Source organism: Coffea eugenioides, chromosome 8 (assembly GCF_003713205.1).
Source record: "Coffea eugenioides isolate CCC68of chromosome 8, Ceug_1.0, whole genome shotgun sequence".
Taxonomy (NCBI): Eukaryota; Viridiplantae; Streptophyta; class Magnoliopsida; order Gentianales; family Rubiaceae; genus Coffea; species Coffea eugenioides.
The window spans coordinates 7,552,760-7,575,081 of record NC_040042.1 but is presented as its reverse complement, the minus strand read 5'-3'; the positions used below and the strand labels follow the sequence as shown (position 1 = coordinate 7,575,081).

Here is a 22,322-nt window from a genome sequence, read left to right as displayed (position 1 = left end):
TTCTTGGAATACCATCTTCACGTGTTTCTTTTTATGAGCTTGCTTATGCTCCTTCGAATTATTATGTATGTCACTTTTTCGCAGAGCTGAAACTACAAAGTTTTCGGGAAACAAATCTGTCGGACGTGTTAATGCCCACTAGAAAAAGGTTAAAATTAAGTTTAAGTCCAGGTAAACCACTGCTTTGCGACCTAACCATCCTTATCGATTTATCTTCCGTTTTGAATTTATGTAGTTAACTCTTGTTAATGGTTGTTCTGTTCCTTATTTCCTCAGCATCCCCATCAAGTGTGACTAGTTCGGTCAGTGCAAAGTCTTGTTGCGACTCAAACGACTTTCAAGAAAGCCTAATCAACTACTTTGAGGTGTGCCCATAAATTTGAAACCTGGCCTCTTATACGATCAAAATGAAAGCAACATTGCTGTTTCCTCTTTATTTTGCATCTGTGTAACCCTTTGACTTTCCTTTTCTTGTCCTGAATCATAGATGTCTGAAAAGAAGCACTGGGAAGACTGGGAAGAGGAGATGTACATCCGAACGTATGTTGAATGGCACAAAGATGGAAGGTGGGAGGCAACTCGGACCACCTTGGCAAATCACACTGCAATGGCTGCCTACTTGACCCAAGAATTGGGGGTTATTTGCACTGGCACTCAATCCCAGTCGAAGTTCTATCGTGTGGTCGACAAATGGAGACTTTTCACACACCTCCGAGGTGATTCTGCCAAGCCAGAGACGGGGATAGGATGGGACGAGGAACACAGATGCTTTGTAGCCGGAAAAGAGCAATGGGGATATTTGTGGAAGGTATGTTGTTCGACCTCTGCCTTCTACTATATTTGCAATTAAATTTGCACCTTTCTGGTTCGAAAGAGCTAAAACGAACCCAACTGGTTGTACACATTTTGGTTTAGTTGAAGTGAGTGTCCCATTTCTTCATTTTGTTCATATAAGAAAGGCTGTTGGTGTCCTGTCTGAATGGTTTTAGTGCCGGAATGTCACAGTTTTAGTGGAGAGTGTGTTTTTGCTTCGACATACACTATGTCTCATTAGAAATACATTGGTCTTAAGCTTGGAGTGCTCTGTTATCACTTATTCAATCCAGTGTCACTTATTCAGTAGCCTGGACTTTATATAGCAAACAGTGGCATACACTAGATTCCTGAAACATTGTGGAGTGTTGTTTGCTTCTGTTAACCTTTCCTGGCATTTTAAATAAATTGTCTTATGTTTGCTGTCAATTCTGTTACGCTTTTGATCTGGCTTCTGTTAGCAAGAGTAATGGCTTCTGTTGGGTAGTGTTATGGTATTTTAATGAACTGTCTTTTCTTTGTTGTTTGTCTAATAGCTTGACAAAAGCTATGTGGAATTCCAGCACCCAAATAGTGCTGATTTGATGATCCTATGGGATGAGGTGATGGACGGCAAGCATGCCACAGGCACCCATGCTCAATCTTCGGCCCAATTCGTGGCACCCCAATTTGTGCCTCCTCGTATCCGTAGACGTAGGGGTGATTCGACCCTCAAAGGCAAAGGAGTTGCCTCTAGTTCTGTCATCAACCCAGCAGATTCTAAGGGCACATCGGACGATACTGGCAGCCCAATTATGCGTAATCCTGGCAAACGACCGTTGGGTAGTGCTCCACAAAGTTCTGAGAATGAAGGCTCTAGAGGAACCAAGTCCCGAAGGTCGGGTTCGGAGAACTACCAAGAGGCACTGAGCAACTTCAATAGATATTCTTCGATTGCATGTTCCGAAAGAGAATCGAAGGAGAAGTATTCAATTGAGGTTGCTAAGAAAGCAGTTTAGGACCTGAAGTTGGACGATACTGTACACATGTATGTCTTGAGAGAATTGTTGGATGGGGAGTTCCGGGCTTTATTTATTAGCTTCAGTGAGAGTGAGCGGATAACATGGATTAATTTGTTCATCGTGCCAAAGATCGTCGGCAAGTAGGGGACCTAAATCCCCTGGGAGTAACTTCAATAGATGTGTTTCTGCTGTGCCTCTGTTATTGCTAATTTCGGACAGTTGGTTTCCCTGTGTTTTTTCATTTTATATGTTGCTGTAACAAGTGGTGGAATTCTACGAAGCTTTGATCACCACATTCCTTGTGTGCCCATTTGTGTCATTTCGGATGACTGCATAGCTGGTTATGTACACTAAGTATACATTTACTAGTTTCAGTAGTATGTTTAAGCAAGATGCCATGACTTTTATTAAGAATGTGTTAAGAGCTATAAATTGGTTTAGTTACTTAAGCTTGAGTGAGCTATTTTATATAAATGTCTTAGCTGGATTCAACGTGCATGTGGCTGTATGTTGGATATCATCCACCTCCGGAATTAGTTGTTGGCTTCTGCCCAAGTTAACTTCCTCCAGTTCTAGTTTTTTATTTGCTGCTTGAGCCTCTCTAAACTTTTTAGATTTTGGAGGGACCATTCTTATTATTTATTTGCATGTGATTGTAGTTCTCACCGCCAAGCTACATTTAGTTATTCCATGGTCTAGTTCGAAAGGAGAGCAGTTCATATTAGGCTTAGTACATGTCATGGACCGAGCTTTTCACTTGGCTACCGCAATTTCTGTCTGTTCCCCTTTTGAAGCTATTGAAAGTTGTTTTTTTAACGTGCGATTTGATACAGTAGTGTAATTAAAATAAAAAGTAGTGTGTGTTTTCAGTTGTTATTTAAATTCTTTTACAGGAATTTGTCTTTATAATTAAGAGTTACTTAATTATATATGGATTGGTTTAATGTAAAACCGCATTTCAATTGTACAATTGCAATTCTCATTTGTAATTATTTTCTAGTATTTGAGTAGCTCGTAATGAACCGAGCTTCCATCATCAACTACATGACATAAAGCAGATTAAGTGACATGTTTTGCAAAAAAACTAAAAATAACAGTTTGTAGTAATAAGCAAATTTCCAGTTTGCAAAATAACCTCAAATTCCTTCCACCGAAACTTGAATAACAGGTCATTTCACGGCTCTATAAACTGCCGGCAAATAAATCCCGGGAAATTAAACCCCGGGAAAATTAAAGTACTATAAATTATATATTTTGCAACCCAAAAAAAAATGTACAATTACCAAAATTAATTACCAGTACACATCAGTTGAAATTAAATTCAACTATAAATATTAGGCTCAAAAACTTAATCATTAACTACCAAATTAACTGAAATCTTTTTATTACGAAAATTGCAAATTACTTTGGATATCATTTTTCTCATAAATGTTTGACATAAAAACTAAATTAGCCTTTCATTTAATTGCTGAAAGAAACCTTTGAATAACAATCGCGGGTTTGTGAAAACCGAATCAAAAACATTCCATTAGTTGAACGCTTAGTCCAAAGAAGCAAAACAAGTAACTCTTCCATTATCAGGAGGCCTTATCAATCACCTTGTAATGCACGGATTCGTGCATGAATGAATCCATTTGCAAACTAGAACACAGTCCTACAATAATGGGCTGTTGGAATCATTACAGAAAGCCACGAAGAACAGGTTGCTTCATGCAGCATTACCGGATGATGCCTGGGAAGAAAAGTCACGCGTGCTATCTCAACATCTCCTCACACACACGTAATCCAAAATAAAAAAGCACTCTGCTTGAGTCATACTACATACATATAGGCTTGTGTTTGTCAACAAAGTGGGATGAGAGCAGCGGACGTTTGTTGCCAATTCGACAGTAGGATGATTGTACCTCATGCATGTATATTCGATAACCTTTGTCTCAAATCACCGAAAGTGAGCAGGCCCACTACCTTGCCTGCAATGTTTTTCGCTTTTGCAAATAATTAGAGCAAATATACAGGAGATTCCAAGGAAGGCATAGTATGAACAGATTAGGCATCTCTTTCTCTCTGTTACACATGGGAAACTAGTACAACTTCACATGGGACGACAAATTTCTATGCAGGCCTCCGACTAAAGCTTCCAACCTACTAATTCAACCCTATATATATACCCTAACATTAGACCTGATTCACACCACCTTGAGTTCGCAACATCTCCTGCAAAACTTTAGAAGGCCATCCAAGTTTCTTATTTTCCAAAAGAAGTGCAACCCCATTCTTCATCACCGTTACTGAAACCACATAAGGAGTGGGTTTATCAGCTTTTCCCTTCCCTAGCAAACAAGGGACCACTGCCACTTCAGCTAACGTAAAGCCCTGTCGTGGGTTAATGCTCTCCCTCCCATCGGCCGGCCTTCGATTTTTTCTTGCATTCAATGCCTCTATTTCCACAGTCCTACTAAAAGTACTGATTTCACGCTGCATTTTAATTAAGTAATAACACACTTTATTATACGATTGCAGGATTTTAGCTACTTTTCGTGCATGGCAAACTTCAACCCGTACTTCGCTTCCTCCTCTTCTGGCTCACGATCTGAAGAAGACGAAGAGGCTATTCTCAATGCTGCAGCTATGATACTTTTTTCGCCGAAAGCCGAACGTTACGATGGACCTCTAATTAAAATACCTTGCCGCAATTCTGACATGCCTGGTTGGAAGTGGGTTCAAGAGCTAATAACAGGTCACCCACTACGTATTTTGGAGAATTGCCGAATCACAGTAGACAATTTTATGCGGCTTTGTGATGTTCTAGTAGGCAATAATTACGTACCTCAGAATCCACACAAGCATGTCTCAATTGAGGAATCGCTAGCCATTACTTTAGTTATGCTAAGTCACAGCACGCGAACTCGTGTAGTAGCTGAAAGATTTCAACATTCAACGGAAACCATTCATAGAAATGTAGCAGAAGTGCTGTTGGGGTTATGTCGATTTGCACAAAGGATTATTAAACCAAAACAAAGTGACGAAGTACATCCAAAAATAAGATATAGCACCAAGTATTATCCTTGGTTCAAGGTATTGTGATAGCCAAACTCCACAAATAAATTCATCAATCAGTTACCCGCATTGCTTCACCACCCATTGATTGAGGTAAAGCACGGACTCAAATGCAAAAACTCCCATTTCTGTCTCATGGTCCAACCAGATATCAAAAGCTACGAGATAATTCAAGACATTTTTTAAAAAAGTCTAGACAACTAATTTATTGCTGTAGTAAGGCATATTATCATGCATTTTTTATCTCAAATTTATGATCCTCTGTGAAATAAATGCAGGATTGTGTGGGTGCTTTGGACGGCACACATATCCCTGCTACAGTTCTGGTGAACGAGCAGATGGCCTACACAAATAGGCATGGGACTCAAAGCCAGAATGTGTTAGCTGTATGTGACCATGATATGCGGTTCATATATGTATATGCCGGATGGGAAAGCAGCGCGCACGATGCACGGGTCCTAGAACACGCAATGAGAATGCACACCGATTTTCCATTTCCCCCCCAAGGTTATAAAAAATTTGATTTTTATTAATATGCCTCACATAAATATTTTAGGAAGGGTAACTATTCAAGGTTCCCTAATGTCCTAAACTTCTTAATTTGGAAGCAGGCAAGTTCTACCTCGTTGACGCGACTTATAAGATGGTGTTCGGTTTTTTAGCACCATTCAAGGGAGGACGTAACGTAAGGGTTGGACAAGGACGTGGTCGAGGACAAGGGCCGAAAGAACTGTTTAATACTCGTCACTCTCAGCTTCGTAATGTAATTGAATGATCCTTTGGTGTCCTGAAACAACGTTTTGCCTATTTAAGGGGTCCGGTTCCGTATTCAAATATGCAAACGCAAATCAATGTCGTTATTGCATGTTGCGCACTACATAATTTTCTTAGGGAAAATCAGCCTTCAGATGATCACTTCATGATGTACGAGCAAGAGGACATGTTATTCGAAGGCGAATGTGGAGCTCCTCCATATCCACAAATTCAACCATTGACGTCCCCGCAAGAAATAGAAGAATGGAAGGGAATGAGAGAAGAAATGGCTAATCAAATGCATGCCGCGTCATGAAGGCGGAGACAGTAGGTGAATGAGAATAAAAAAAATCTAATACCCACACAGGTATTAGACGATGTGAGGGCCAAGGGTGGAGAAATATTCAATAGTGAGGCTTACTGTAGCAATAAACTGTTGAATGCGTTTCGTTGTTAACTCTCTGTAATGAACATGTGGTTCTTAGTACAAGTTTGATGCAGTTGCTTATATTAAATGGAGAAGCTTGTTTGCAATAAATTGCGCTCCTCTTATGCTTTCCGATGAATTTTGCATAACTTAAATCGGACCAAAACAGCAAAGTTGGAAGTGTTTGATTTTACGACATGCAAATTCCCTTTTGCATGGCTTAGTTCTCGCTAAAGGAGTAGTGGGCCCCGAACGTATGTTTTAGGAATCCCAACCTTCAGCATGCTCTTCAAAGTTACCAAACACCGTGGTTGTCCTAATTAATGAATAGCCAGCAAAGTTTTATCCTTACATCTACGTGGCAGTCGGGTTTCCTTCCATTATCGTCAGAGTCAAACTACATGTCCAAATCAGCAAGTAGCACCATTGACGTCAGAGTCAAACTACATGTCCAAATCAGCAAGTAGCACCATTGACTTCTTTGAATAGGATGATTTCATGGTCCAAACATTATTTCAGCTATGTCTCATTATTTGAGGAAAAGGTCAATATTATTTGAAATATTATTCCAAATATCACACCTCCAATGTTTGTCTTCAAGCATTTCAAAGTTCAGAGATACAATTACAGCTACACACATATGGCGGGCGAATATGCGAATTCAAGCGTCCTATCCTCCTACAATGTCATTCAATTCAGAAATTGCAAGACTTAGCACTCTTTGATAGGATGGTATATGACCACTCACCACACTGACATGAAACACAAGGGGTCACTCTCACCACACAATAAAATGATGTTACCAAATGCTTGCTAATATATTATATCGCCACCACTAAAATCAAATTTAATGCAAAAATCAAAGGGTCTTGATGCAGGTTGTAATGGGGTTTAGGCATAGGTTGGATCAAACATGTGATTTAGGCTCATTATGTCAAAGGACATACTGTTGACCCACTGCATGACTTTCAATTTCCTTCTTCATTCCCCTGATCTTTTCAAACATACGCAATAATCCCCAAAAAGATTTAGCAAGTGGCAGCACAACCAAGGATTTCACCCAATTATCTCAAAAGAACACATATTGACATCAGCACTTCAGAGCTCTCTTTTTCTTCTTTCTTTTGTGTTTCTTTCTTTCTTGGAGTGCTCTTTCTTTCTTTTTTTTCTTTCTCGGTGTGCTCCTTCTTCTCTTTCTCCCCCTTCTCTTTTTTTTCTTTTGATTTCTTTTTTTTCTTTCCTTTTTGTTTTGTTTTGTTTCAAATACGCCCAACTACATGGAGATATAAACACACTTGTTAACTCCAATTATCTCCTTTCAACCCAATTCCGAATCATCATGCACTGAAATCAAGACATTCCTTTGACACAGGATAGAAACAAAGAGGGTTCGAACACAAGAGGTTTAGGGGTGACAAAATGAGTTATTAAACAAAGAAAAGGTCTAGACTCAACCATGGTCAATTAGGGGAGATTTGATTAAATTGGTCTTTAGAAAGCTAAAAATGGTGAACCAAGTGTCCTTATCATTTTAATACATCAAATTCAGGGATGTGAACTTGACATACACAACAAAGCAAGTTCTAGAACAATCAAATCATGTGTGATATCACTCAAAGAAAGAAAATGGAACAGTTATCAATACAGTGCTCATTGGCTCGACGGCTCACAACAGGACATTAATAGTTAAGTCTTGCAAATTTTCTCATTAATTCCATTATCAAGAAAATAAGACATTCAACCACATAAAATCATTGCTCCTACTTGTAGAGTAATTGCAATTATCATCATAGCATCAAGTTCCAGACATTTTCAATTTGAGGCCAACCAAACTCGTCACCTATATCTTTTTTGTTTCCTTTTCCTATTTTTCCATTTTTTTTGTTATTTTTGTGTTTGTTTTTGTTTTTGTTTTATCTTTCTTTTTTTTATATATTGCTATTAAACCTACAAAACTATCAAACCTAAAGAGCTAAAACTACTCCCCTTACACCAGATATCTACATTGTCCTCAATGGAGCAAAGAAAAACAGATAGTAAAAAGAAAGGAACAGAAGCTTCCCTGAGGGTCAACGAGGGCATGACAGCACTATGGGGGAGGAGGATGAGGCGGTTGAAAGCCGATATGGGCGAAGAAAGCTGCCTGATTCTCTGTCTGAATACGGGCGAAAACCTGTAGCGCAGCGAGACGGCCATCCAGTCCCTCCACTGGCTCGCCAAATTCACGGACAAAATCTTGGAGGGCACGGTATTGGGAATCCCAAGCAGAGGGAGCGTGGGAAGAGGACGGACGCGTCTGATCAGTGCGGGGTGGTAAACCAGTAGGGAAAATAGTAGGAGGAACCCGAGGTTGTGGCCTGCCATCGCCAGGGGGCGCCATCTGATATACATCTCCCACTTTGAAAATCACCCCCATTCTTTCTAAGCTACGCAAGTCCAAGGGTTCAATTTCGCGAGTTAGAGCGAACTTGTGTTCCTTGTCAAGTTCAAGTAATCCCAACCGAACAGCCAAGTGAATAATAAGCGAGCTCATAATTACCGACTTATGCCGCTTTTGAAGGACGGGTTACATTTGAGTGACCACCCAATACCCATAGCTGACATGTACCTTGTTGCGCATGTACCAAAGAAAATAGAATTCAGCCTTTGCAAGGGTGTCGGACGAATTCTTCCGACCCGAGAAGTTGTAGGCTAAGAACTTGTGGATAACCTTCAAAACCGAATCCTTAAGATGAGAGGCCTTGGACTGACTCGGATTATAGAGTTGAGGGTCCGTGGACCACTTCCTCCATATGTCAATACAGTCACTAGTAAATGGTCTAGTGTAATCACACGCACTGTTGATATACGTCCCGGAGGAAATGGTATCCTCACTGACAAACCCCAAAATCAGATTAAAGTCATTAATGGACATATCTTGTGGGATACCCCTTAATTTAAATTTAATCACCCCCGACTCATCCAAAGTGATGAATTCGTTTTTAGTGAACTCAAAAGTGGAGTAGAATTTATAATACAGCTCCTCAAATGTAGGATAGTCAATGACCAGATACTGCTGCCAACCAATTTGAGATAACAACTGTTCAACTTTTCGTACAATTTGCAAATGATCCAGGGTTGGACCATGAAAACACTTACACGGAGCAAAAGGACATGGCAGCAAGCCAATTAATTGGTCCTTTTGTTCCGGTGTAAGGTCAGTGATAGACTCCCCCCAGGTCCTAGGAGATATAGTATTCTTAAAGAGACCTAAACAGAACTGAGTGGGGCTTGAATTGGGGCTTGCCTCTTACGAGGCTGGGAACCAGATAGACCAGACGTAGTTGCTTTTTTTGGAGCCATGGGAGGCAAAAATATCATTGACAAAAGGCACAGAACTGATAAGAAAACTCCAAATGAAGACACAAGACCACAAAAACACTACCCACCGTCAACAGTCAACAACAAGGGACGATGTAGACACAAAGATGCCCCACTAACGTTATGTTGGCAAATAAAAGTGAAAACAAACAAAATCGAGACCCAAAAATGAAATCAACAGTCAATTATAATCAACAAAGGGGTAAATCACCAAAACACGTGTACCAAATTTTAGACCCACCAGAACTCACAGGTGTCACCAAGACAGATAAAAGCAATGGAAAGCAGATACGAGATTCCCCCAATTTCAGTCAACAATCAATTTCGGGCAACGTCACGCTGTGCGAGGATGAGAAAGAGAACGGACAGCGGCGATGGCGACAGTGATGTGCGGCGCGGCGTGCATGGGTAGCGTCGGTGGGCGCGATAGTGGCGCGCAGGTGCAGCGAAGGCTTGTGCGAGAACGAGAGAGATAGCGGGAGAGGAGCGAACAGCGGCGGTGGACGGCAGTGGGCATGCGGCGTGGCGTGGACAGCGCCGGTGGTCGTGCGGGTGCAGCAATGGCGATGGAGACGTGTGTGTTTAGGGGGAAGTTGAGTAGCAGCAGGTGGAGAGTGAATCAAAGGTTGGGGCAGACCAAGGAAGACCAAAATGGAGAAAAAGACAGGACAAGAAAAGAAAAGAAAAAGATAGAAAAATGAGGGACTTGAGAAGGGTACCATGTGCGTCGGTTGGAAGGCGTGGGCATGTCTTGGAGACGCAAGTTGTCTGACCATGGTGTTGTAATATGTCCGACGCGATGTGCTGTGCGGCGTGAGCATGTCTTGGAGCCGAAAGTCAGGTGATCATCAATTTCTTGGAACCGGTCATCGAACGCATCCCTGTAAAGCGTGGGCACGCCTTGAAAGTGTAAGTATTCTGTCCACCACTTTTATAAGAGTGTTGATTTGCGATGAGTACAAGGCGCGGGCACGCCTTGTAACGTGAAGTCTCCTGCCCACAATTTTGTGCCCCCAATCCAGAATAAAATTGCACAGAAACACCCATGACCTACAATAAAGATTGATCGTCAATGGGAATCTAAACACAATGATCTTGGACACACAAAAATAACAAAAAATTTGAAATCCTTGGATTGCCTTCCAAGTAGCGCCTCTATTTAATGTCTATGGCCAGACAATGAGAGGATTAACAACTTAATTAGAACTGGGGTCGAGCAAATGGATCTCCTCCACAGTGCCAATCTCTGAAACATCCATAAACGGCTTGAGACAGTGACAATTAACGTTAAAACTTTTGTCAGTCTCCAAACTTCTAATTTCAACTGCACCATTGGAAAAAACGTTGACAACAACATATGATCCAATCCATCGGGATCGCAACTTACCTAGCATGAATTTCAATTTTGAGTTGAATAAAAGTACCTTTTACCCTATAAAAAATTGCTTATCATAAGAATCGATCATGGATGGATTTTGTGCGTTCCTTGTAAAGCTGGACATTGTCGTAAGCCTCCAAACGAATTTCTTCCAACTTTTGAAGTTGGAGCCTCCTTTCCTTGCCATCTCGATCCACATTCAAATTGCACTGTTTAACTGTCCAAAATGCATGATGTTCAATTGTCACAGGTAGATGACACATTTTACCAAAAATCAATATGTACGGAGACATTTCGATTGGTGTCTTATATGCCGTTCGATATGCCCATAGTGCATCATCCAATCGGGTACTCCAATCCTTGCGATTTGGGTTGACCGTTTTCTCCAAGATATTCTTGATCTCACGGTTAGAGACTTCAACTTGCCCGTTGGTTTGCGGGTGGTAGGTAGTACTAATTCGGTGGTGAACACTGTACTTACGCATCAGTGTTTCAATAGCGCAATTGCAGAAATGAGTACCTTGATCACTGATAACCGTTCTTGGCACTCCAAACCTACTAAAAATGTTGGACTTAAGAAATTTTGCAACAACTTGTGAATCATTAGTTCGAGTAACCTTTGCTTTTACCCATTTTGACACATAGTTGACAGCTAACAGGATATAAAAAAAATCAAAAGAACTAGGAAACGGTCCCATGCCAAACATCAAAGATTTCATAAAATAACATAGGAACCTGAGGCATTTGATCCCGGTGAGATAAACTCCCAAACTTTTGGCATTTTTCACATCTTTTACAGAACAAATAAGCATCACGAAACAAGGTTTGCCAATAAAAGTCACAATCAAGTATTTTTTTTAACAGTTCTCTTAGGACCAAAATGACTGCCACAAGCATAACTATGATAATGAATAAGTATAGAGGGGATTTTCTCATGTGAAACATATCGCCGAATAATCTAGTCAGAGCCTATTTTTCACAAATAGGGCTCATCCCAAATATAATATCGGGAGTTATGGATTATTTTATCATTCTTATTCTTACTCATACCACTTGAAAATTTGTGACTGACCAAAAGATTAACAATGTCAGCGTACCAGGGTTCCTTATCGCTAAGATGGAACAGGTGTTCATCTGGAAATACCTCAGATATAGGCACTCCTTTTTTTTCTCGAATTAATCGGCTCAAATGGTCTGCCATTAAATTATCTACCCCTTTCCGATTTTTGATCTCCCAGTCAAACTCTTGCAGCAGGAGTATCCAACAAATGAGTTTTGGTTTGGACTCCTTCTTGGCCAACAAGTATTTCAGGGCTGCATGATCAGAGAAAACTGTTACTCTCGATCCAAATAAATGCGATCAAAATTTTTCAAAAGCAAAAACAATTGCTAAAAGCTCCTTCTCAGTGGTGGTATAGTTGTATTGAGCCGGCAACAATATTTTTGACGCATAGTAAATGACATGGCTACACTTCCCATTTTTCTGATCGAGCACAGCTCCCACCGCATACTGACTTGCGTCACACATAAGTTCAAATGGTAGGCTCCAATCGGGAGGTTGAATGATTGGCGCCATGGTCAACATACTCTTTAGTGTATTGAAGGACACTTTACACGAATCTCCAAAATCAAATGATGCCTCCTTTTGAAGGAGTTGGGACAAAGGTTGTGCAATTCGTGAGAAGTTCTTGATGAAACATTTGTAGAAACCTACATGACTCAGAAAACTACGAATCTCCTTGACATTAGTGGGGTAAGGTAAGTTAGTAATCAAATCAACCTTTGCTTTATCAATTTCGATACCCCTAGATGAAAAAAATGACCCAAAACAATACCCTCCTTCACCATAAAATGACACTTTTCATAATTAAGAACCAAATTTGTTTCAATGCACTACTATAAAACTTTTGTTAAATGATGCAAGCATTGATCAAACGAATCACCATAAACTGTGAAATCATCCATGAATATTTTAATGCAGTTTTCAATCATGTCAGAAAAAATACTCATCATGCATCTTTGATACGTTCCAGTAGCATTACACAACCCAAAAGGCATACGGCGATAAGCAAAAGTGCCAAATGAGCAAGTGAAGGTGGTTTTGTGCTGGTCCTCTTGAGCAATAGTGATTTGATAATACCCAGAGTACCCATCAAGAAAGCAAAAGAAACACTTACCTGCCAACCTCTCGAGCATCTCATCGATGAATGATAATGGAAAATGATCCTTCCTTGTGGCCGCATTTAATTTCCTGAAGTCGATACACATTCTCCATCCATTTTGGAGTTTCACCGGCACCAACTCATTCTTTTCATTCCGTACAAGTGTAATGCCGGTCTTTTTAGGGACAACATGCATTGGGCTCACCCACTCACTATCGGAGATAGAAAAAAATAATTTCTAACTCCAATAGTTTGAGAATCTCCTTCATCACCACCTCTTTCATGGCTAGGTTGAGTTTCTTCTGACGTTCCGTCACCGATTTTGCTTCTGGCTTAAGTAAAATATGGTGCATGCAAACAGATGGATTTATACCTTAGATATCTGCCAACGTCCATTCGATTGTTGGTTTATACTCCTGCAAAACTCGTAGGAGATTTTCTACTTGTACCGCAGTCAGATCATTTGCAATGATGACTGGCAGAGTGCCATGATCTCCAAGGTAAGTGTACTTCAAGTGCTTTGGCAATTCCTTCAATCCCAGATTGGGTGCCTGTTCAACAAAAGGTAAAATTCTCTCATTAGTAGTAGACAATGGTAAGAATGAGTCTACTGACCTGTCGAGAAGTGCAGGAAGTGAGTCTAGTAACATAATGGCTTCTATAGTGTCCTCTTCATCCTCACTTTCCACGTCTGCATTCGTCTTGCGTTGTTGTAGCATGAATTCCAGTTTGCCATCCGTAAGATTCTGCTCAAGGTGATTTTGGACAATGAAATTAGTGACACCAATATAGTTAACAGACTCAGTATCATCCGGGTATTTCATTGCATCGAAAATGTTAAAAATAATTGGTTCCCCGTCAAACTCTACGGACAGGGTACCTTTATGCACATCTATCTTGGTCTTGGCCGTACTCATAAATGGTCTACCCAGAAGGAGTACAATTGAGTTAACTGAGTTATCATCATTCATGTCAACAATGTAAAAATCAGCAGGAAAGATAAACTCACTAACTTTCACTAAGACATCTTCAACTACACCCTTAGGGTAAACATTTGACCTATCGGCTAGTTGAATTATATCTTTTAGAGGTCCTAGGTTCAAGGCCTTAAATACTGATAAAGGTATAACGTTAATAGATGCACCTAGATCAAGCATACCTTTTTCTATCCTCTTCTGGCTTATGATGCAGGGTATCGTGAACATATTTGGATCTTTGCATTTTTGTGGCAACTTCGTTTGGAGGACTACCGACACATTCTCACCTACCCTTACCTTTGTCTTGGAGATTCAATTTGTTCCGGTTAATGCATAACCCCTTCAGAAACCTTACATATTTCGACAATTGTCTAATCGCCTCAAATAGAGGGATGTTGATTTCCACCTTCCGAAAGGTATCCAAAATCTCCTTTTCTGACTCCTCTTTCTTGGTTTTAGCAAACCTGCCAGGAAAAGGAGGGTTAATTTCAAAGGACTTAGGAACAAATGGCCAGGTGCTTACCTTTTTCCTTCTCAGGCTCCCCACACTCTCGTTCATCTTCTACTCCTGTTGCCTCTAATTTTGAGGATTGCACCTCCTTTTCATTTCGTAGAAGCATTGCACTTGCATTCTCTTTTGGATTAGGGATTACCTGAGATGGTAACTTCCTTTTACCATTCTCAAAGTTGCTCATTGAAGATGCCAGTTGCGACTTTTGCGTCTCCAAAGTCCTAATACTTGCACGAGTCTCTTGTTGAAATCTCTGCGAATCCTGCCGCATTTGACAAGTGCTGTCAGCTAATGATTTAACCATGTCTTCCAGAGACATACTTGCATTAGATATGGACGGTTACTGTATAGGTGGTCTCTGTTGAAATGGTTGTTGGGAACCCGAAGGTTTCTGAGCATAGATGAAGTTGGGGTGGTTCCGCCACCCTGGGTTGTATGTGGGAGCGTAGGGGTCATTTCTCCTTTGGAGAGGTCCAGACATACCTCCCATGGCATTGGCATGCTCGAAAGGGTCTTCTTGAAGAGCCGGACACATGTCGATCACATGTTCAGGAGTAGCATATATCCCACATGCTTTAACTGCCTGTACTTGCCCCACTGCTATCTGACGAACTAGAGCCGTTAGTTCAGTTAATTTATTCGTCAGGTCCGAATGATTCACCTCATTAACTCTCCTAGTCAGGTCCTCAGATCTGACTCTAAACTATTGAGAATTCTCAGCCATGTTCGAGATCAGCAATTTGGCTTCGTCTGTTGTTTTATTAACTAAACCTCCTCCACTAGCTGCATCGACCATGCTCCTATCCATGGGTAGGAGTCCCTCGTAAAAATATTGGATCAATAGTTGGTCAAAAATTTGATGGTATGGACAACTGGCACACAGTTGTTTAAACCGCTCCCAGTATTCGTAGAGAGTCTCTCCATTTTCCTGCCTAACCCCACATATTTCCTTCCTAATGTTGGCAGCCCTAGAGGCAGGGAAGAACTTCTCAAGAAATTTTCGTTTTAATCCTTTCCATATAGTGATAGACCCCGATGGCAAGTAGAACAACCAGTCCTTAGCCTTGTCTGCTAAGGAAAATGGAAACGCACGTAACTTGACTTGCTCCTCAGTAACTCCCTGAGGTCTCATGGTTGAATACACTACATGAAATTCCTTCAAGTGCTTATGTGGATTCTCACCTACAATGCCACGAAAAGTAGGTAATAAGTGAATTAGCCCAGATTTTAATTCAAAAGCCTCCTCAGTGTCAGGATATGTAATGCATAGAGGCTGCTGATTAACATTCGAGGTTGCGAGCTCTCTCAAGGTTCTTTGGGCTGCTATTGTCTCGTTGGGTCCAGGCAAGTTTGCTTCCAGTTCAACTGATGAATCACCAAAGTCAAAATTTCGTTCAACTCCAGAGGGCAAGGCTATTGAAGTTTGTTGTTTTAGCAACTTAGTCTCTTTCGTCAACCTCCTTGCAGTTTTCTTGTTCTCAGGATCAAATTCGAGTCTTCCTGTGCGGGAAGATCGAGACATAAAACAAAGGCTAAACAAGCCTATGCAATAAATCACTTCAAGCACTAGTTCCCTGGCAACGGCGCCAAAATTTGGTGGCCGTCCAACTACCAAAAATAAAATTTATATTAGACCTACTACCAAAACTAAATGAGTATAGTGGTGAGTAGGATCGTCTTCTCAGGGAACCGGTAGACTTATTACACACAGATAATTGGGGGATTTTTGGAAGAGAGATAAAAGAAACAATTTAAAGTTGCAGAGATACTGAATTTCAACTTCACAAAAGTGCAGTAGCTAAATAATATAACAAACAAGTAATTGACTCAACCTGGTCAAGGAGATAATCTCGGCACCAATTCACACAATTGATCATAAATACCAGAATTAATTCACTCGTTCGCAAATAAATTGGTTAAAGCAGTTCAACAACCGCCAAATCACCAATCTCTCCTTAATTATATGGTAGTCCAGAGACGCTCTTAAACTACCCCCTTGTAAAATAGATAAACCCCAGAGACGCTCGAAAAATTTAATCTATTCACAGCTTTAGGAATTAGAGAGACCCAATTCTAGTTAACAAACACATATGCGAGTTCATTTAAACTAGATTAATTATTCCTACGGCACCGATTAGACTGCTTGCGAGGCAATGAAGTTGTCTCGTTCGCCACTAATTTAAGACAATCAAGTGATACGCACTCCTGTCCTAATTGACAGTATACTATTCAGACAATTGAATAACTGACCACATTAATTCAATAGATCTGAACAATACTAGGCTATTCAAACAAGGAATAATTAAATACTCACAAACGCTGAATTTAGAATAAACAAAACGATCTCACAATTATTCGTGCTCTGGGCCTTAATTATTGCTCAATTAGATAAATGAACTTAGCCTGATCTCATGCTGTTGAAGCAATTGAAAACTTGCAAAGTAATTTCGTTGTTTGAAGAAAATCCAAAGATACGGCCGCTAGTCTAGAGGTTACGTTCCGAAGGAAGAAAAATAAGGACAAAATTAAAACAGGAGAAAAAGGTCCCCAACAACTCCAAGGTGTCTTCCTAGTCTATTGTTATATTCCTTTTAGAGTCTTTGCTGCCGCACACTTGCTTTCCGAATTAGAGTTTGTTTCTCAAAAGGATTGCTTCCTTATTTTTCTCATTGAATTGTTGCCAAAAGTCATCTTTGCAAAGGTTTTCTAATCCCACACAAGTTCAGAATGTGTCTCCAAGGAAAGGCGGTAGCTCCAGGGATAGGACCCGCGGTCCGTCTTTTTCACGCAGCTCTGCGATCTCTGGCGTGGGCACGCTCTGGAGGGACTAGTCTTCTGGAAATTCACTTCTTTTTGCCATTTTTTACCTCAGTTGTCTGCAGGTAACACAAATACCAAATATGAGTATAAACCCATTACTCTACACAATAATTGACCAAAATTAGGACTAAACATCAATGTAATAACACTCAATGATTGCCCTATCACACAACCAATCATTTTTTTTCTGTTTCTTATTTTGAATTCTAATTTCAAAGTCTTTCGAAAACCATACCAGACTTAAGATCGTAACAGTTTTAAGAGAAATGGAAGAAAAACAACTTAACCATTTCAGTCATGAGGAACACCCTCTCATCCTGAGTGAGCTGCAGAAGAAAAAAAAGGCAACGGTAGTATTGATCAAAAGTTAGTAGTTTGTTATGCGTGTCAGGAGCAAATCTTAGATCCTCCAACATACTATTGCTTAGCCTGTGATTTCTTTCTCCACAAAAAATGTGCGGAGCTTCATCAACAAATTACATACCGGATGCACTCCTAGCATCACTTAGTCCTCCTTAGGAATCCAACTTATTCTTCTCGTAGTTGTACCTGTAGTGCGTGTGGCCAAGATGATTGGAAGTTTTCCAGCTACCACTGTTCCTTGTGCGAATTTGATCTCGATTTGTCATGTGCTATTTTGGATCAACGGGAAATTAAGCTCGATTGTCATGACCACCCTCTTCGACAGCAGAGACCAGCTACTTTCTACTGTAATGCTTGCTGTAAGGTTGATGACGATTCATCTTAGTTGTCCATTTTGGATCCAAAAAAAATGTGCCTTGCAGTCAACAACTGTGAAGCACAAGGATCATAATCTCTCACTGCTACAAATCTTATTTTCTTCCATCTGACCACTGCAAATTTCCACAAGAATGCTCTGTTTGTCATGAAAAGGTACATCTGAGTCGTTGGGTCCTTGCAGATACTTCGTCCATGTTACATGCATTATTGTGGTCCTTGCAGATACTTCGTCCATGTTACATGCATTATTGTGGTCTCTCAAAACTCAAAAGGATGAAGAGCAGCTAAGTGAAGATATTGAATATCCTATGTCGTAAGAGCTTTTCTTTGTTTTGCTTGCTATTGCTAGCGTAATGGTCGATACTTTGCTTCTTCTTTTTTTCCCTCAAAAAAATTAGTTGTTTGCCCATTTACAATAATCATGATGAAATACTTTTGGCATTCCATCCTCTGAATTTCTTGTCTTGTGGATTACTAGAGGAGAACAAGATCAAAATGTGGTGAAACTACCATCCAGTAATAAGGATCAAGAATTGATCGCCTGTTTTCTTCTCAAGGAAGATGAGATTAGCAGCAGTAATGACTCATGCAAATCGAATATTCCGGAAAAGATATTTATGGATTTTCACAGGAAGCATCCGCTTATTCTTTCAGAGAAAGTACAAAAGTTAGATGAGATAAAGAGTACTAGTGATGATAAGGAAGAAGCAAAAGCATTGTTAGTATGTGACGTGTGCCTTGAACCTATTTGCTTATCTGATGATCTTGTGTCAAGTGTGGTTACTTTGTCCGTTTAACTTCTTCTAACCTCCCCCTTGAATTGCTCATTCCAAAGCATCCCCAGCACCCATTCTCATTGATGTATATCCGAGTGAAGTGGGCCTTTTTACATGCAATGCTAACTTCTATAAATGGCTTTGGATTGCGAATTGTGCAGATTTTACTATGCCCAAAATGTGCTTTCGAAAGGGAATTGCGCACTGATGCAACAAGCAATGATTGATTACGAAGAAAAACATATGCTTCAGGTTTCTATATCTGATGTTCACTTATGAATTGCTCGGAAGTTCAAATAAAGCAATTAGTCATCTTGTGAATCACTACTTATTTGATATTGTCTTCTGTTAATTTCTTAATTCCGTAATTTATGCAACAAATCTCATTTTAATCGCAACATAAATTATAACAGACTGAAAAAACAAAATCGAGCTAAACAATGGTAATTTTCAGCAACCTTAGCATACATTTCTTTATTAAACTAGTGTTCATTCTAATAATGGCCAATTTCCCCACAATTATAGCATTGAATATAGGATCTATTATGTTTTTGAAAATTATTTCTTTGATTCTGCTATTGATTATTTTGCTGGTTCCTATTAAAATTATTTTTGAACTGGTAAGAAAAATTATTTCTACCACAATCTCGAAAGTTACTATTTCCTCCGGGTCCTTTGCCTCAGAAATGTTGGCTCTATTGATTCGTATCCACACGATTCATCTCCTCTTTTTCTTTTGGTTGGTTGACCTTTGCCTGTAACTCCTTTTCCCTGTTAAAAATGATTTGGAATGTTCAAGTCATTTATATATTTTTTTTCTTTGCGTTTGAATCTTTAATGATTAATTTTGGTCATAGTATCTATTCCCCTTTTTACGAATTTTGCAAAAGTTTCCCTGCAAAAATCAGTGGATATTAGAGGATGAACTTGCATCCTGCTTCTCTTTCAGCCCAATTAAACGGAGCATTGTGAAGTTGGATGTGAAATGTTGGCGCATTTATATGCTTATATGTCAATTACTGAATGGAATAAATTTGTTGGCAAATTTCTTAAAATAATATTAAAAAAATCATCCGTCATATGTTGTAATTTTAGAGGAGTTTCTAGATTTAAGTAACCAAGGAAAATCTTTTTTGTTTTTTTGATACAGTAGCTACTGGGGCTAAATTGCAAATACAATAGAGGTAAAAAAACATCTATAGTCTATTTTTAAAATAAAATATTTTATATTTAAAATAAAATTTCTCTTTGTGCAGCACCAGACTCATAGAATTAAATTTTATATAAATTGTTCATGAAAAAAAATGTGCATGCGTTAGTAATTTTTCTTTAATACAGTTATAGTTAACCATTGTTATTATTAGCTAGTTACATCGACTAAAATCATCATTATTATTAGCTAATTGCATAGACTAAAAAATTAGTATTTTAACTATTGTTACTTTTTAAAATCTATGAGTTTGGTGCCGCACGGGCTAGTTACTTTCCAAAAATTTTGCAAAAAATTTTTCATACTGTTATGTTTGGATAGCAAATTTTTTCAAAATTTTTTTTTTACTTACATCATAAATATATTTTCTAATTCACCTTTTTATATTTCTAACCATCTTTTTATTTCATATACATCACATCACAAAAAGTGTTGCAGTAATTATTTCAAATAATTATTTGGAATAATAATCTTTGCAGTTCTATGGTATCAACTTGGAAAGTAATAACATATTAGTAAATACTATTAAGTATGTATTGATTTATTTCCTTATTTTGCAGTCATGTTTCTGTCCTATAGCTTGGTTAATGATTTCTGAATGTTTACCTCTGAACTTGAGAGGGCAGCGATTTGTACTTTTACTCCCGGTTATATCTTACTGCAGTGATTGACATTTTCACGTTTTTATTTCAGGATTCTATTATGATCATTTTAAATAGACCGTATTAGCACATCTCCTATACTTGTGATATTGTGTTCATAAGTTCCTGCAAAATAGAGCCAATCCATTTGGATTTTTTACATATTATGTGAATGTATTTTCTAATCACGTTTTTACGTTGTTACAATACATTATTCTATAAAAACTCCAGAAAGTAGCAATCTATACGAGTCGTAAGTACTATTTAAAAAGCTGAGGGGCACAAAATGATACTCAGTCAAAAGTTCAAGAAGGATTAGTGTAATTAACCTTAATAAACATGTGCTAAAATAAATATTAAAAAAAGATTTATGCTGCACACAGACAATTTGTGACGTAGATCTGGGCAATTCAGAGCATCAGACCATGTATTGAATGGCCAAAGTTTGGGGGATCCAACTCGCAATCCAGATTGGGATAAATAAAACAGGCCCTATCTCGGACCGCTCATTACGTCTTTTGACTACACCTACGACTGTCACGGCACCACATCCAATGGAACCAAACTGAGTCGTTTTGGACCGCCAGCTTTGAAATTTAAAAAGCAAATTATGCCCATTTGGTAAATGAGTTTCTTTGATGTTTATTTAAAATTTTACTGTATTTTATTATAAAAATTGTAAAAAAATTTTTTAAATATGCAAAATTTTTAATATTTTGAAGTGTATAGTATAAAATTTTGAGAAATTTTTTGAAACTACTGTAATTAAAGTTGTTAAAAAACTTATAGAAAACAAACTTGATCAAAAATTTATTTGTCAACTAGGCCTTTTGTGTTTGGATTGTAATTTTTTGCCAAAAATTTATTTAATTGTATCACAAATGCATGTTTTAATACGTCTTTTTATCTCATATATATTAAATCATGAAAAAATATTATAATAATTATTTCAAATAATATTTCCTATTTAAACACAGTTTAATACCAGTCATAATATGTGCGTGATTGACTTGGAGTTCTTGCAAAATTATTTTATATAGCGTGTAGCAAAATATCACTTAGGTGATTGTCGGCTCTCTAATTTGAATTTCAAGCTCTCTTCATTTTTCCTTTCTCCTTACGAGGCTCCGGAGTCTGAACATTAAAAAAAAAAAAAAAAAGGTACAAAAGATGTCGTTGGAATGGTAAAGAAGGAAAAAGTGGTCCAAATGTTTGTGAAAATAATTGAGCAATAAAGGAGGATAGATATTTTTGCAAGACTTGTGACCCAGGATGAATTTGGAGCCACAAAATTGGGTGGAGGAGGAGAAGAAGATGAGAGGAAAGAAAAATAGAGAGGACAAGGAAATTGAAAAAAGGAATTTTTTTTGTTTTTGTTAAAAAGGAAGATTTTTACGTACTTCAAAAAGTTTTTTATAAATTATACAATAAAATTTTAAATAAACATCTAAAAAACTCACACCTCAATAAGTAAGTTTAAATTAAATCCAAATTAGACTCACAATTTAGATATTTTATGAATTAAATATGAGATTTATATTTATCAACTCTAAACTCCTAATTCTAAATTCAAAAGTAGTATTAATTATTTGAGTCGAACCTAAATTTGTTAAAATCCGACACAAATGACTGGATTGACAAGCCTACCCACTGAGAAAAGTCGGATAAGAGGTACAAAAGGGGTTGTTGGAATGT

At 38.7% G+C, this 22,322-nt stretch overlaps 1 protein-coding gene across 1 annotated transcript; it reads left to right on the top strand.

Annotated features, from left to right (window-relative positions):
- Positions 1 to 487: 487 nt before the first annotated feature.
- LOC113780112 lies at positions 488 to 1,907 on the top strand. Its single transcript, XM_027325929.1, has 2 exons — positions 488 to 808; positions 1,350 to 1,907. The coding sequence occupies exons 1-2, from the start codon at positions 488 to 490 to the stop codon at positions 1,809 to 1,811; spliced, it is 783 nt and encodes a 260-aa protein (XP_027181730.1). The 3' UTR covers positions 1,812 to 1,907.
- The last annotated feature ends 20,415 nt before the right edge of the window (positions 1,908 to 22,322 follow it).

Coding starts and splice junctions, on each gene's coding strand:
- LOC113780112 (XM_027325929.1), top strand. CDS start 488: ATGTCTGAAAAGAAGCACTGGGAAGACTGGGAAGAGGAGATGTACATC. Junction 809..1,349: donor AATGGGGATATTTGTGGAAG/GTATGTTGTTCG, acceptor TTTGTCTAATAG/CTTGACAAAAGCTATGTGGA.